At 36.8% G+C, this 19173-nt stretch overlaps 1 protein-coding gene across 1 annotated transcript in view; it reads right to left on the reverse strand.

Annotated features, from left to right (window-relative positions):
• The window catches only part of LOC124008336 (tumor necrosis factor ligand superfamily member 10-like), an 85408-nt gene extending 75308 nt beyond the window's left edge, over nucleotides 1–10100 (reverse strand). Inside the window, exon 1 of the mRNA XM_046319504.1 lies at nucleotides 9636–10100. Coding sequence (XP_046175460.1) covers nucleotides 9636–9860 — 225 coding nt within the window. The 5' untranslated portion in view covers nucleotides 9861–10100. The remainder of the gene's footprint in view (nucleotides 1–9635) is intronic.
• Nucleotides 10101–19173: the final 9073 nt, after the last annotated feature.

The following is a 19173-nucleotide window of genomic DNA, read 5'->3' on the forward strand; positions in this document are numbered from 1 at the left end:
CCTATATAGTGGTACTACTATTGACGAGAGCCCTAGCCCTTATATAGTGCACTACTTTTGACCAGGGTCCATAGGGAATAGGGTGCCAATAGGGATAGGAAAGATGCGGACATGTTCTGCTGACTGGAGTTAGTTGACATACTTGCTGACTGACTCTTTCTCTCTCTTTCTCTCTTTCTCTCTCTCACACTTTCTCTTTCTCTGACTCTCTCCTTCCTCTCTCTCTCTCTCTCTCTCTCTCTCTCTCTCTCTCTCTCTCTCTCTCTCTCTCTCTCTGTCTCTCTCTTTCTCTCTTCTCTCTCTCTTTCTCTCTTCTGTCTCTCTCTTTCTCTCTTCTCTCTCTTTCTTTCTCTCTTCTCTCTCTCTCCCTTTCTCTCTTCTCTCTCTTTCTCTATCTCGCTCCTTTTCTCTCCCACTTTCTCTGTCTCTCTGTCAATTCAATTCAAGGGCTTTATTGGCATGGGAAACGTGTTAACATTACCAAAGCAAGTGAGGTAGATAATATATAAAGTGAAATACTCTCTCTCTCTCTCTCTCCGCTCCTCTCTCTCTCTCTCTCTCTCTCTCTCTCTCTCTCTCTCTCTCTCTCTCTCTCTCTCTCTCTCTCTCTCTCTCTCTCTCTCTCTGTCTCTCTCTCTGTCTCTCTCTCCCTATCTTTCTCTCTCTCTCTTTCTCTCTCTGTCTCTCTCTCTCTCTCTCTCTCTCTCTCTCTCTCTCTCTCTCTCTCTCTCTCTCTGTCTCTCTCTCTGTCTCTCTCTCCCTATCTCTCTCTCTCTCTCTCTCTCTCTCTCTCTCTCTCTCTCTCTCTCTCTCTCTCTCTCTCTCTCTCTCTCCCTGTCTCTCTCTCTGTCTCTCTCTCCCTATCTTTCTCTCTCTCTCTCTTTCTCTCTCTGTCTCTCTCTCTCTCTCTCTCTCTCTCTCTCTCTCTCTCTCTCTCTCTCTCTCTCTCTCTCTCTCTCTCTCTCTCTCTCTCTCTCTCTCTCTCTCTCTCTCTCTCTGTGTCTCTCTCTCTTTCTCTCAACAACCACCCATGGCATGAATATATGCTGATGACTTGACTTATATACATACATGTGTTGACATACTTGTTGGTTGACATACTTGTTGACTGACTCGCATGTTGACTTGAATTACTTAAGGTACAGAAAATGTCTCTCTCTCTCGCACTCTCTCTCGCTATCTCTCGCTCTATCACTCTCCGCTCTCTCCTGCTCTCTCATGCTTTCCTGCTCTCTCTCTCTCTCAATTCAATTCAATTCAATTCAATTCAAGGGCTTTATTGGCATGGGAAACATGTGTTAACATTGCCAAAGCAAGTGAGGTTGACAACATACAAAGTGAATATATAAAGTGAAAAACAACAAAAATTAACAGTAAACATTACACATACAACAGTTTCAAAACAGTAAAGACATTACAAATGTCATATTATATATATATATCTCTCTCTCTCTCTCTCTCCCTCTCTCCTGCTCTCTCTCTCTCACGCTCTCTCCTGCTCTCTCCCTCTCTCCTGCTCTCTCCTGCTCTCTCTCTCTCTCCATCTCTCCTGCTCTCTTCTGCTCTCTCCCTCGCTCTCTCCTGCTCTCTCTCCCTCGCTCTCTCCTGCTCTCTCTCTTTCTCTGTCTCTCCTGCTCTTTCTCTCTCCCTCTCTCACGCTCTCTCTCTCTCTCACTCTCTCTCACGCTCTCTCCTGCTCTCTCTCTCTCTCACTATCTTTCTCTCTCCCTCTCTCACGCTCTCTCCTGCTCTCTCTCTCTCCCTCTCTCACGCTCTCTCCTGCTCTCTCTCTCTCTCTCTCTCTCTCTCTCTCTCTCTCTCTCTCTCTCTCTCTCTCTCTCTCTCTCTCTCTCCTGCTCTCTCTCTCTCTCTCTCGCTCTCTCCTGCTCTCTCTCTCTCCCTCGCTCTCTCCTGCTCTCTCTCTCTCACACTCTCTCCTGCTCTCTCTCTCTCCCTCTCTCACGGTCTCTCCTGCTCTCTCCCTCGCTCTCTCCTGATCTCTCTCTCCCTCGCTCTCTCCTGCTCTCTCTCTTTCTCTCTGTCTCTCCTGCTCTCTCTCTCTCCCTCTCTCACGCTCTCTCCTGCTCTCTCTCTCTCTCACTATCTTTCTCTCTCCCTCTCTCACGCTCTCTCCTGCTCTCTCTCTCTCTCCCTCTCTCACGCTCTCTCCTGCTCTCTCTCTCTCTCACTCTCTCCCTCTCTCTCTCTCCTGCTCTCTCTCTCTCTCTCACGCTCTCTCCTGCTCTCTCTCTCTCTCACTCTCTCCCTCTCTCTCTCTCCTGCTCTCTCTCTCTCTCTCTCTCTCTCACTCTCTCCTCTCTCTCTCTCTCCTGCTCTCTCTCTCTCTCAATTCAATTAAATTCAAGGGGCTTTATTGGCATGCAGATAATATACAAAAGTGACAATAAAAATGTACAGTAACATTACATTAACAGATAATAAATGTACAGTAACATTACATTAACAGATAATAAATGTACAGTAACATTACATTAACAGATAATAAATGTACAGTAAGCATTACACATACAGAAGTTTCAAAATAATAAAGACATTTCAAATGTCTTATTATGTATATATACAGTGTTGTAACGATGTACAAATGGTTAAAGTACAAAATGGAAAATAAATAGGGGTTGTATTTGTTCTTCACTGGTTAACCTTTTCTTGTGGCAACAGGTCACAATTCTTGCTGCTGTGATGGCACACTGTGGTATTTCTTTCTCTCTCTCTCTCTCTCTCTCAAACCTTGAACACATTTAGGCCTATCACTCCTTCCTCTATGCTGCCCTAAAACAACTTCACACATGAAAAGCTATAATATGTTATGTGAGAGTGACTGGGACCAGATATCGGCCCTGGAATTTCTAACACACCGTCCCAATTCTAACACACCGTCCCAATTCTAACACACTGTCCCAATTCTAACACACCGTCCCAATTCTAACACACCGTCCCAATTCTAACACACCGTCCCAATTCTAACACACCGTCCCAATTCTAACACACCATCCCAATTCTAACACACCGTCCCAATTCTAACACACCATCCCAATTCTAACACACCGTCCCAATTCTACCGGCCGATTTTTTTTCCCCTCAAGGCAATTCAATTTTCCCCTCAAGACAATTATCATTTTGTGCAACAACAACAAGTTAGATAGGCCCAGTGTGCTAAAAATGGACCAGCCCATCTGGAATTTGCCCTAAATTCCAAATGGCCCGTTCACACCTGGAAAGCCCTACCGCTCATACAGACACCAGGAAAACCTCTATGTAGTCTACTGCTCAAACAGACACTAGGAAAACCTCTATGTAGGCTACTGCTCAAACAGACACCAGGAAAACCTCTATGTAGTCTACCGCTCATACAGACACTAGGAAAACCTCTATGTAGGCTACTGCTCAAACAGACACTAGGAAAACCTCTATGTAGGCTACTGCTCATACAGACACTAGGAAAACCTCTATGTAGGCTACTGCTCAAACAGACACTAGGAAAACCTCTATGTAGGCTACTGCTCAAACAGACACTAGGAAAACCTCTATGTAGGCTACTGCTCAAACAGACACTAGGAAAACCTCTATGTAGGCTACCGCTCACACAGACACCAGGAAAACTTCTTGGCTCTACACCAACCTTTCTCTACCCGTTGTCTACAACCCTTGCTATCTCCCAACGTATTGTGCATACATTTGCCTGACCTGTAGTCCATATTCACTGTAGACAGGCTGGTTAGGCTGGAGGTCTGATGATTGATGTTGCATATCTGCCACCTTCCAAGAAACTCTGAAGTCTGAGCCAAGCAGATTACAGCAATCAATCAACGTACAGCACAGACTAGCAGCTCAACCTCATATCGTAACATGAAAATCTGACAGGACAATAGCTGATTCTCTGTGAACTCGAAACTCATCAGGGACTTGAAACATAAGCTTGCTGCTTGTTATGTGATTACAGTGAACTACTGTAATTCAATAAGCCAAGTACGAACACCTGATCAACAGTTGTTGATGGCGTAAAATGAATCAGTACCATTTTAACAGAATGGAAATGTAATAGAATACAATAACAATGTAATGGAATACAATAACAATGTAATGGAATACAATAACAATGGAATGGAATGCAGGAACAATGTAATAGAATACAAGAACAATGTAATGGAATACAATAACAATGGAATGGAATGCAGGAACAATGTAATAGAATACAAGAACAATGTAATAAAATACAAGAACAATGTAATAAAATACAAGAACAATGTAATAGAATAAAATAAAAATACAATACAATACAAGAACAATGTAATAGAATAAAATAAAAATACAATACAATACAAGAACAATGTAACAGAATACAAGAACAATGTAATATAATGCAATAATACACATCAATATTCACGTCACTATACACATCAATACACAATATACACATCACTATACATTATACACATCAATATTCACATCTATATACACTATACACATCAATATTCACATCTATATATGCTATTCACATCAATATTCACATCTATATACACTATACACATCAATATTCACATCAATATTCACATCTATATACACTATACACATCAATATACACTATACACATCAATATTCACATCTATATACATTATACACATCAATATTGACATCTATATTCACATCTATATACACTATACACATCAATATTCACATCAATATTCACATCTATATACACTATACACATCAATATTCACATCAATATTCACATCTATATACACTATACACATCAATATACACTATACACATCAATATTCACATCTATATTCACATCTATATACACTATACACATCAATATTCACATCTATATTCACATCTATATTCACATCTATATACACTATACACATCAATATTCACATCTATATTCACATCTATATACACATCTATATTCACATCTATATACACTATACACATCTATATTCACATCTATATACACTATACACATCAATATTCACATCTATATTCACATCTATATTCACATCTATATACACATCTATATACACTATACACATCAATATTCACATCTATATTCACATCTATATACACTATACACATCAATATTCACATCAATATTCACATCTATATACACATCAATATACACATCTATAAACACTATACACATCAATATTCACATCTATATACACATCTATATACACATCTATATACACTATACACATCAATATACACATCTATATACACTATACACATCAATATTCACATCTATATACACATCTATATTCACTATACACATCAATATTCACATCCATATACACTATACACATCAATATACACATCTATATACACTATACACATCAATATTCACGTCTATATACACATCAATATACACATCAATATTCACATCTATATACACTATACACATCAATATACACATCTATATACACTATACACATCAATATACACATCTATATACACTATACACATCTATATACACATCTATATACACATCAATATTCACATCTTTATACACTATACACATCTATATTCACATCTATATACACATCAATATTCACATCTATATACACTATACACATCTATATACACATCTATATACACATCAATATACACATCAATATTCACATCTATATACACTATACACATCAATATACACATCTATATTCACTATACACATCAATATTCACATCTATATACACATCTATATACACTATACACATCAATATTCACATCTATATACACATCAATATACACATCTATAAACACTATACACATCAATATTCACATATATACACTATACACATCAATATACACATCTATATACACTATACACATCAATATTCACGTCTATATACACTATACACATCAATATACACATCTATATACACTATACACATCTATATACACATCTATATACACATCAATATTCACATCTATATACACTATACACATCAATATACACATCTATATACACTATACACATCTATATACACATCTATATACACATCAATATTCACATCTATATACACTATACACATCTATATTCACATCTATATACACATCAATATTCACATCTATATACACTATACACATCTATATACACATCTATATACACATCAATATACACATCAATATTCACATCTATATACACTATACACATCTATATACACATCTATATACACATCAATATACACATCAATATTCACATCTATATACACTATACACATCAATATACACATCAATATTCACATCTATATACACTATACACATCAATATTCACATCTATATACACTATACACATCAATATTCACATCTATATACACTATTCACATCAATATTCACATCTATATACACTATACACATCAATATTCACATCTATATACACATCTATATACACATCTATATACACTATACACATCAATATTCACATCTATATACACATCAATATTCACATCTATATACACTATACACATCAATATTCACATCTATATACACATCTATATACACTATACACATCAATATTCACATCTATATACACATCTATATACACATCTATATACACTATACACATCAATATTCACATCTATATACACATCTATATTCACATCTATATACACTATACACATCAATATTCACATCTATATTCACATCTATATTCACATCTATATACACATCTATATACACTATACACATCAATATTCACATCTATATACACTATACACATCAATATTCACATCAATATTCACATCTATATACACATCAATATACACATCTATAAACACTATACACATCAATATTCACATCTATATACACATCTATATACACATCTATATACACTATACACATCAATATACACATCTATATACACTATACACATCAATATTCACATCTATATACACATCTATATTCACTATACACATCAATATTCACATCCATATACACTATACACATCAATATACACATCTATATACACTATACACATCAATATTCACGTCTATATACACATCAATATACACATCAATATTCACATCTATATACACTATACACATCAATATTCACATCTATATACACATCTATATACACATCTATATACACATCAATATTCACATCTATATACACTATACACATCTATATTCACGTCTATATACACATCAATATACACATCTATATACACTATACACATCAATATTCACATCTATATTCACATCTATATACACATCTATATACACATCAATATACACATCAATATTCACATCTATATACACTATACACATCTATATACACATCTATATACACATCAATATACACATCAATATTCACATCTATATACACTATACACATCAATATACACATCAATATTCACATCTATATACACTATACACATCAATATTCACATCTATATACACTATTCACATCAATATTCACATCTATATACACTATACACATCAATATTCACATCTATATACACATCTATATACACATCTATATACACTATACACATCAATAATCACATCTATATACACATCAATATTCACATCTATATACACTATACACATCAATATTCACATCTATATACACATCTATATACACTATACACTATACACATCTATATACACTATACACTATACACATCTATATACACTATACACATCTATATACACTATACACATCAATATTCACATCTATATACACATCACTGCAAGAAAAGACAATCCTTCTGTAGCTCAGTTGGTAGAGCATGGCGCTTGTAACGCCAGGGTAGTGGGTTTGATTCCCGGGACCACCCATACGTAGAATGTATGCACACATGACTGTAAGTCGCTTTGGATAAAAGCGTCTGCTAAATGGCATTCACAGAAAACAATCATATTTTTCAGTAAAAGGTGAAATCACATTCCTTTCCTTTCCCTCTCACTTGTATGTCTCTTTGCAGGCTGCAAACAAGATGGATCTCGGCCACCTTGGTAGTTTGGATGAAACTGAAGAGCAGACCTGAATGTTCATTTTGAAGGACTTATTATCAAACTTGATCATATCTTATTTAACACAATTATACGCTATTATACATAATAACAAGCAGCAAGTTTCGGTTTCGTACCATAATTCATCCATAATGACTTCCTATGTCTGTCTGTCTGTCAGTCATTCTCTCTCTCGCTTTCTGTCTGTCCATCTGTCTCTATCTCGCTTTCTCTCTGTCTGTCCACCTGTCTCTGTCTCTGTCTCTCATTCTCTCTCTCTCCCTCCGTTCTCTCTGTCTGTCCACCTGTCTCTGTCTCTGTGTCTCATTCTCTCTCTCTCCCTCCGTTCTCTCTGTCTGTCCACCTGTCTCTGTCTCTGTCTCTCATTCTCTCTCTCTCCCTCCGTTCTCTCTGTCTGTCCACCTGTCTCTGTCTCTGTCTCTCATTCTCTCTCTCTCTCCCTCCGTTCTCTCTGTCTGTCCTGTTTACCTGTCTCTGTCTCTGTCTCTCATTCTCTCTCTCTCTCCCTCTGTTCTCTCTGTCTGTCTTTCACCTGTCTCTGTCTCTCTTTCTCTCTCTCTCCCTCCGTTCTCTCATTCTCTCTCTCTCCCTCCGTTCTCTCTGTCTGTCCACCTGTCTCTGTCTCTGTCTCTCACTCTCTCTCTCTCTCCCTCCGTTCTCTCTGTCTGTCTTTCTGTTTACGTCCACCTGTCTCTGTCTCTCATTCTCTCTCTCTCCCTCTGTTCTCTCTTTTGTCTCTCATCTCTCATTCTCTCTCTCTCTGTCTTCCCTCCGTTCTCTCTGTCTTTCTTTCTGTTTACGTCCACCTGTCTCTGTCTCTCATTCTCTCTCTCTCCCTCTGTTCTCTCTGTCTCTCATTCTCTCTCTCTCTCCCTCCGTTCTCTCTGTCTGTCTTTCTGTTTACGTCCACCTGTCTCTGTCTCTCTTTCTCTCTCTCCCCCTCCGTTCTCTCTGTCTGCACACCCATCACCTTACATCATCAGTTAGATTAGACTACATTATAAAGACATGTCTGTGTCAGCATGATATGGATATCAGGTTTACTCTGTTGCAATCAATATGTTCTATAATCTGGTTAAATGTCATTAACATGTTCATTACTTTGTGTTATGTATAATGGTTAAATGGTGTTGGTCTTTGGAAGCCAACTCTGGGTTATAGTCGGCCTATAGATATTTAGATCAAACTTGTGTTGCACAAAATTGCAATTAGCCTACCTTTCAAAACCTATATTATCCAGATTACAGACTATACTTTTGCTGCAAAAGTGTTGCTGTTATACTGTGGTTATGAATTGGCGACCTTTAAACTGTTCGGCTATACGTGATTTGTCTATAAATAATCTAACACAAATAACATGTTTGGCCACTGTTGCTAGAAAGACATTTAACCATATTACATTTTGCGTAATGTATGCACAAGCAAAATCCATAGGTCACACCATTTCCTGACACTGTAAAATCCTGCGTAAAGTTCATCCACACAGGGCTGGAATATCGTCAACAAGTTTCATCAAGAACTTTGTGTTGCATGTAAATGTCCGCGGCAAAGCCAACTGTCTGCGGCCAAGAAAACACTCATCTCCCTTCATCCCGTTTCCTTCATTGCACAATCCCTGAACAAAAACAAACTCCTTACCTGTGATATCGACATATTCAGGTAGACGAACAGACCTGTAGTAGAAGCAATCTGTAGAACGACCACCACAATCACCACCATAGCGACCCACATCTTGGACGGCGCGGCATCGCGACGCGTGTTTGCCGCTGCCGTCGTGGCCGGGACCATCATATACGTGGTGGATTCGCTGCTGACGCTTCTGAAGTAATCCTGCTGCTGCTGTAGACTGTTCGGCGTGGCCATGGTGGCATTCCCGACGCATGAGTATCCTTGAAAAAAAAAACACAACAAAGAAGTCGCTGACCGGACGGGTAAATTAAATCAATGTCTAAGCTAAACGAGTGTGTCTCCTGCTATTCCGATTCCGAAAGAGTCCTTCCATTCAGTTTTGAGTGGGAGGAGAAAGCAGGGTAAAAACTCCTATTCCTTCCTCTTTGGCACGATGACTGCTGTGCAAGGCGCGTTGAGAAAGAAAGTTGTCTGGGACAAGCCGCGTTCCGGAGAGATAGAGAGAGAGAGAGACAGAGAGAGAGAGAGAGAGAGAGAGAGAGAACGGAAGAGAAAGTGCAGAGTGCAGAATGAGGAAGAGAGAGATAGAGATTTGAAATGTCTTCATTCTTTTGGAACTTCTGTGAGTGTAATGTTTACTGTTCATTTTGATTGTTTATCTCACTTGTTTATTATCTACTTCACTTGCTTTGGCAACGTTAACATATGTTTCCCATGACAATGAAGCCCTTAAATTGAATCAGAGAGAGAGAGAGAGAGAGAGAGAGAGAGAGAGAGAGAGAGAGAGAGAGAGAGAGAGAGAGAGAGAGAGAGAGAGAGAGAGAGAGACAGAGAGAGACAGAGAGAGAGAGAGAGAGAGAGAGAGAGAGAGAGAGAGAGTCATGCCAGTGCTCTGAACAGAATTGGACAAATATTTAGCCAACACTGTTGGTTATTAATGTGGAAAACTTGCCTTGATTAAATATTTGAACTTTCCAGAAAACATTACATGCCACCCACTTGAAAAAAGCTTATATATTATTGTTAGTAGGTGGAGATTTAAAATGGGGACTTTATTTTTTACACATGGTCATTTAAAAGTGTTTTTTTTATCTAACATTGATTTATCCACCAAGATGATCCGTTTATGTAAAACTAAAAGGACACATTTAGAGGAAAATAAATGTCTTTCATCACAAACACATCAACTCTCAATGAAGATATAAAGTTGCATTTGAAAGGACTGATAAAGATGGGAACAGAGAAGTGACTGCTTTTAGTGGTGTTGAAGTCTGAAGTTTACATACACTTAGAGTCATTACAACTAGTTTACATACACTTAGAGTCATTAAAACTAGTTTACATACACTTAGAGTCATTAAAACTAGTTTACATACACTTAGAGTCATTAAAACTAGTTTACATACACTTAGAGTCATTAAAACTAGTTTACATACACTTAGAGTCATTACAACTAGTTTACATACACTTAGAGTCATTACAACTAGTTTACATACACTTAGAGTCATTACAACTAGTTTACATACACTTAGAGTCATTAAAACTAGTTTACATACACTTAGAGTCATTAAAACTAGTTTACATACACTTAGAGTCATTAAAACTAATTTACATACACTTAGAGTCATTACAACTAGTTTACATACACTTAGAGTCATTAAAACTAGTTTACATACACTTAGAGTCATTAAAACTAGTTTACATACACTTAGAGTCATTAAAACTAGTGGGTTAACCACCCATACGTAGAATGTATGCACACATGACTGTCATTAAAACTAGTTTACATACACTTAGAGTCATTACAACTAGTTTACATACACTTAGAGTCATTACAACTAGTTTACATACACTTAGAGTCATTAAAACTAATTTACATACACTTAGAGTCATTAAAACTAATTTACATACACTTAGAGTCATTACAACTAGTTTACATACACTTAGAGTCATTAAAACTAGTTTACATACACTAGAGTCATTACAACTAGTTTACATACACTTAGAGTCATTAAAACTAGTTTACATACACTTAGAGTCATTAAAACTAGTTTACATACACTTAGAGTCATTAAAACATACACTTAGTTTACATTTACATACACTTAGAGTCATTAAAACTAGTTTACATACACTTAGAGTCATTACAACTAGTTTACATACACTTAGAGTCATTAAAACTAGTTTACATACACTTAGAGTCATTAAAACTAGTTTACATACACTTAGAGTCATTAAAACTAGTTTACATACACTTAGAGTCATTAAAACTAGTTTACATACACTTAGAGTCATTAAAACTAGTTTACATACACTTAGAGTCATTAAAACTAGTTTACATACACTTAGAGTCATTAAAACTAATTTACATACACTTAGAGTCATTAAAACTAGTTTACATACACTTAGAGTCATTAAAACTAGTTTACATACACTTAGAGTCATTAAAACTAGTTTACATACACTTAGAGTCATTAAAACTAATTTACATACACTTAGAGTCATTAAAACTAATTTACATACACTTAGAGTCATTACAACTAGTTTACATACACTTAGAGTCATTAAAACTAGTTTACATACACATTAAAACTAGAGTCATTAAAACTAGTTTACAACACTTAGAGTCATTAAAACTAGTTTACATACACTTAGTGTCATTAAAATTAGTTTACAAACACTTAGAGTCATTAAAACTAGTTTACATACACTTAGGTTGGAGTCATTAAAACTAGTTTACATACACTTAGGTTGGAGTCATTAAAACTAGTTTACATACACTTAGGTTGGAGTCATTAAAACTAGTTTACATACACTTAGGTTGGAGTCATTAAAACTAGTTTACATACACTTAGGTTGGAGTCATTAAAACTAGTTTACATACACTTAGGTTGGAGTCATTAAAACTAGTTTACATACACTTAGGTTGGAGTCATTAAAACTAGTTTACATACACTTAGGTTGGAGTCATTAAAACTAGTTTACATACACTTAGGTTGGAGTCATTAAAACTAGTTTACATACACTTAGGTTGGAGTCATTAAAACTAGTTTACATACACTTAGGCTGGAGTCATTAAAACTAGTTTACATACACTTAGGTTGGAGTCATTAAAACTAGTTTACATACACTTAGGTTGGAGTCATTAAAACTAGTTTACATACACTTAGGTTGGAGTCATTAAAACTAGTTTACATACACTTAGGTTGGAGTCATTAAAACTCCTTTTTCAACCACTCAACACATTTCTTGTTAACAAACTATAGTTTTGTCAAGTCGGTTAGGACATCTACTTTGTGCATGTGTAACAGAATCATTTTAAACTGTCCCCTCGCCCATACCCGGGCGCGAACCAGGGACCTTCTGCACACATTGACAACAGTCACCCACGAAGCATCGTTACCCATCGCTCCACAAAAGCCACGGCCCCTACTACTTCAAGGTCTCAGAGCAAGTGACGTAACCGATTGAAACACTATTTAGCACACACCGCTAACTAAGCTAGCCGTTTCACATCCGTTACACTCACCCCCCTTTTGACCTTCCTCCATTTTCCGCAGCAACCAGTAATCCGGGTCAACAGCATCAATGAAACAGTATAATTTTAAATCGTCCCCTCGCCCATACCCGGGCGCAAACCAGGGACCTTCTGCACACATCGACAACAGTCACCCACGAAGCATCGTTACCCATCGCTCCACAAAAGCCGCGGCCCTTGCAGAGCAAGGGGAACTACTACTTCAAGGTCTCAGAGCAAGTGATGTAACCGATTGAAACGCTATTTAGCGCACACCGCTAACTAAGCTAGCCGTTTCACGTCCGTTACACATGACACAAGTAATATTTCCAACAATTGTTTACAGACAGATTATTTCACTTATAATTCACTGTATCACAATTCCAATGGGTCAGAAGTTTACATACACTCAGTTGACTGTGTCTTTAAACAGCTTGGAAAATTCCAGAAAATTCTGTTATGGCTTTAGAAGCTTCTGATAGGCTAATTGACATCATTTGAGTCAATTGGAGGTGTACCTGTGGATATATTTCAAGGTCTACTGTCTACTGTATCTATATCTACAGTAAAACGAGTCCTATATCGACATAACCTGAAAGGCCGCTCAGTAAGGAAGAAGCCACTGCTCCAAAACCGCCATAAAAAAGCCAGACTACGGTTTGCAACTGCACATGGGGACTAAGATCATACTTTTTGGAGAAACATCCTCTTGTCTGATGAAACAGAAATAGAACTGTTTGGCCATAATGACCGTTATTATGTTCGGAGGAAAAAGGGGGAGGCTTGCAAGCCCGAAGAACATCATCCTAACCGTGAACCATGGGGGTGGCAGCATCATGTTGTGGAGGTGCTTTGCTGCAGGAGAGACTGTTGCAGAATAGTTCCATCATGAGGATGGAAAATTATGTGGATATATTGAAGCAACATCTCAAGATATCAGTCAGGAAGTTCTCAAATGGGTCTTCCAAATGGACAATGACCCCAAGCATTCTTCCAAAATTGTGGCAAAATGGCTTAAGGACAACAAAGTCAAGGGATTAGAGTGGCCATCACAAAGCCCTAACCTCAATCCAATAGAAAATGTGTGGGCAGAACTGAAAAAGCATGTGCTAAGCAAGGAGGCCTAGAAACCTCGGTGCGGCAGGGTAGCCTAGTGGTTAGAGCGTTGGACTAGTAGCCAGAAGGTTGCAAGTTCAAACCCCCAAGCTGACAAGGTATAAATCTGTCATTCTACCCCTGAACAGGCAGTTAACCCACTGTTGGCCGTCATTGAAAATAAGAATGTATCTGACTTCTTAACTGACTTGCCTGGTTAAATAAAGGTAAAATAAAAAATCAAACCTGACTCAGGTACACCAGCTCTGTCAGGAGGAATAGGCCAAAATTCACCCAACTTATTGTGGGAAGCTTGTGGAAGGCTACCCAAACAAAATGTTTGACCCAAGCTACCAGATACTAATTAATAATAATAATAATAATAATAATATATGCCATTTAGCAGACGCTTTTATCCAAAGCGACTTACAGTCATGTGTGCATACATTCTACGTATGTGTGCATACATTCTACGTAATTGAGTATATGTAAACTTCTGACCAACTGGGAATGTGATGAAAGAAATAAAAGCTGAAATAGAATGATTTATATACTATTATTCTAACATTTCACATTCTTAAAATAAAGTGGTGATCCTAACTGACCTAAGACAGGAACTTTTTACTCAGATTAAATGTCAGGAATTGTGAAAACATGAGTTTTCACAATAGTCAAGTGAATGTGTATATTGTGTATATATAGTCTAGTGAGTGTGTATATAGTGTGTATATATAGTCTAGTGAGTGTGTATATAGTGTCTATATAGTCTAGTGAGTGTGTATATAGTGTGTATATATAGTCTAGTGAGTGTGGATATTGTGTATATATAGTCTAGTGAGTGTGTATATAGTGTCTATATATAGTCTAGTGAGTGTGTATATAGTGTCTATATATAGTCTAGTGAGTGTGTATATAGTGTCTATATAGTCTAGTGAATGTGTATATTGTGTATATATAGTCTAGTGAGTGTGTATATTGTGTATATATAGTCTAGTGAATGTGTATATTGTGTATATATAGTCTAGTGAGTGTGTATATAGTGTCTATATAGTCTAGTGAATGTGTATATTGTGTATATATAGTCTAGTGAGTGTGTATATAGTGTCTATATATAGTCTAGTGAGTGTGTATATAGTGTCTATATAGTCTAGTGAATGTGTATATTGTGTATATATAGTCTAGTGAGTGTGTATATTGTGTATATATAGTCTAGTGAATGTGTATATTGTGTATATATAGTCTAGTGAGTGTGTATATAGTGTCTATATAGTCTAGTGAATGTGTGTGTATATATAGTCTAGTGAGTGTGTATATTGTGTATATATAGTCTAGTGAGTGTGTATATAGTGTGTATATATAGTCTAGTGAGTGTGTATATAGTGTCTATATAGTCTAGTGAATGTGTATATTGTGTATATATAGTCTAGTGAGTGTGTATATAGTGTCTATATATAGTCTAGTGAGTGTGTATATAGTGTCTATATAGTCTAGTGAGTGTGTATATAGTGTCTATATATAGTCTAGTGAGTGTGTATATAGTGTCTATATAGTCTAGTGAGTGTGTATATAGTGTCTATATAGTCTAGTGAGTGTGTATATAGTGTCTATATATAGTCTAGTGAGTGTGTATATAGTGTCTATATATAGTCTAGTGAGTGTGTATATAGTGTGTATATATAGTCTAGTGAGTGTGGATATAGTGTGTATATATAGTCTAGTGAGTGTGTATATAGTGTCTATATAGTCTAGTGAGTGTGTATATATTGTGTATATATAGTCTAGTGAGTGTGTATATAGTGTGTATATATAGTCTAGTGAGTGTGTATATTGTGTATATATAGTCTAGTGAGTGTGTATATAGTGTGTCTATATAGTCTAGTGAGTGTGTATATAGTGTCTATATAGTCTAGTGAGTGTGTATATAGTGTGTATATATAGTCTAGTGAGTGTGTATATAGTGTCTATATAGTCTAGTGAGTGTGTGTATAGTGTGTATATATAGTCTAGTGAGTGTGGATATAGTGTGTGTATATAGTCTAGTGGGTGTGTACATAGTGTCTATATAGTCTAGTGAGTGTGTATATAGTGTGTATATATAGTCTAGTGAGTGTGTATATAGTGTGTATATATAGTCTAGTGAGTGTGGATATAGTGTGTGTATATAGTCTAGTGGGTGTGTACATAGTGTCTATATAGTCTAGTGAGTGTGTATATAGTGTGTATATATAGTCTAGTGAGTGTGGATATAGTGTGTGTATATAGTCTAGTGAGTGTGGATATAGTGTGTATATATAGTCTAGTGAGTGTGTATATAGTGTCTATATAGTCTAGTGAGTGTGGATATAGTGTGTATATATAGTCTAGTGGGTGTGTATATAGTGAAAAAATAGTCTAATGAGTGTATGTATTGTGTATATATAGTCTAGTGAGTGTATAAGTAGTGTGTATATATTGTGTGTATATATAGTCTAGTGAGTGTATATAGTGTGTATATATAGTCTAGTGAGTGTGTATATTGTGTATATATAGTCTAGTGAGTGTGTATATTGTGTATATATAGTCTAGTGAGTGTGTATATAGTGTCTATATAGTCTAGTGATTGTGTATATTGTGTGTCTATAGTCTAGTGAGTGTATATATTGTGTATATATAGTCTAGTGAGTGTGTATATATAGTTTAGAGAGTGTGTATATGGTGTGTGTATATAGTGTGTATATATAGTCTAGTGAGTGTGTATATGGTCTGTGTATATAGAGTCTAGTGAGTGTGTATATTGTGTGTCTATAGTCTAGTGAGTGTTTATATAGTGTATATATAGTCTAGTGAGTGTGTATATAGTGTCTATATAGTCTAGTGATTGTGTATATTGTGTGTCTATAGTCTAGTGAGTGTATATATTGTGTATATATAGTCTAGTGAGTGTGTATATATAGTTTAGAGAGTGTGTATATGGTGTGTGTATATAGTGTGTATATATAGTCTAGTGAGTGTGTATATGGTCCGTGTATATAGAGTCTAGTGAGTGTGTATATAGTGTGTATATAGTCTAGTGATTGTGTATATGGTCTGTGTATATAGAGTCTAGTGAGTGTGTATATTGTGTATATATAGTCTAGTGAGTGTGTATATATAGTTTAGAGAGTGTGTATATGGTGTGTGTATATAGTGTGTATATATAGTCTAGTGAGTGTGTATATGGTCTGTGTATATAGAGTCTAGTGAGTGTGTATATAGTGTGTATATAGTCTAGTGATTGTGTATATGGTCTGTGTATATAGAGTCTAGTGAGTGTGTATATAGTGTGTATATAGTCTAGTGATTGTGTATATTGTGTGTCTATAGTCTAGTGAGTGTATATATTGTGTATATATAGTCTAGTGAGTGTGTATATAGTGTATATATAGTCTAGTGAGTGTGTATATAGTGTGTATATAGTCTAGTGAGTGTATATATTGTGTATATATAGTCTAGTGAGTGTGTATATTGTGTATAGTCTAGTGAGTGTATATATTGTGTATATATAGTCTAGTGAGTGTGTATATAGTGTGTATATAGTCTAGTGAGTGTGTATATAGTGTCTAGTGAGTGTATATATTGTGTATATATAGTCTAGTGAGTGTATATATTGTGTATATATAGTCTAGTGAGTGTGTATATAGTGTGTATATAGTCTAGTGAGTGTGTATATAGTGTATATATAGTCTAGTGAGTGTGTATATAGTGTATATATAGTCTAGTGAGTGTATATATTGTGTATATATAGTCTAGTGAGTGTGTATATAGTGTGTATATAGTCTAGTGAGTGTGTATATAGTGTATATATAGTCTAGTGAGTGTGTATATTGTGTATATATAGTCTAGTGAGTGTGTATATAGTGTGTATATAGTCTAGTGAGTGTGTATATTGTGTATATATAGTCTAGTGAGTGTGTATATTGTGTATATATGTTTTACATTTACATTTACATTACATTTAAGTCATTTAGCAGACGCTCTTATCCAGAGCGACTTACGTACCCCAACCAACCTCCCTCCTCTTACGTAACCTACTAATTTACTGTGTACAAAATTGCGCACTTTTTCGTGCAAGAATGGATGCTCTTCTTTGACGATAATGTCTCCATCTATACATCCTGCTGCTGTGATCCTCCTCCTCCCTTTTGTCAGCCCACCCCTGACACTTGCAGGAGTGGTTCTCCAGATGCAGTGTCTGTGTGTCTGTGTGTGTGTGTGTGTGAGGGGAGCTCTGAGTATTTTGTCCACATCTCCTCTGACCCCACAGCTGGCGGCCCAGCCCTACATGGGTGGGTGTGTGTGACTGTGTGTGTGTCTGTTTCTGCCCCTGCCGTGAAGCCTACTTTTCCAAACCTCTGTGCGTTTGCATGTATCCGTCTAAACCTGGCCTCTTTGTATATATTTTTTGCCTGTGTGTGTGTGTGTGTGTGTGTGTGTGTGTGTGTGTGTGTGTGTGTGTGTGTGTGTGTGTGTGTGTGTGTGTGTGTGTGTGTGTGTGTGTGTGTGTGTGTGTGTGTGTGTGTGTGTGTGTGTGTGTGTGTGTGTGTGTGTGTAACTGTTCCAGTCCGTGTGTGTGTGCATATGTTCCTGTCCGTGTGTGTGTGTGTATGTCCTGCGGTGGGGCCGCCCTGTGGCCAAATATGGGAGGCAGAAGTTCACAATCTACATTCCTGCCATGTTAGGTATCTGAGCAGGGGGAATACCTCAGTAAAACATGCACGCACACACGCACACACGCACACACGCACACACACACACACACACACACACACACACACACATACATACATACATACATACAGTAGTTGAACTGGAGAACTAGACGAGGGGTCTTGATGGGACCTTACAGACTTCCCAGTGGGCAGCATACAGGAAGGAGAGAAGGAGGGAGGGAGGGAGGGGGATGGAAGCAGAGAGAAA

Source organism: Oncorhynchus gorbuscha, linkage group LG21 (assembly GCF_021184085.1).
Source record: "Oncorhynchus gorbuscha isolate QuinsamMale2020 ecotype Even-year linkage group LG21, OgorEven_v1.0, whole genome shotgun sequence".
Taxonomy (NCBI): Eukaryota; Metazoa; Chordata; class Actinopteri; order Salmoniformes; family Salmonidae; genus Oncorhynchus; species Oncorhynchus gorbuscha.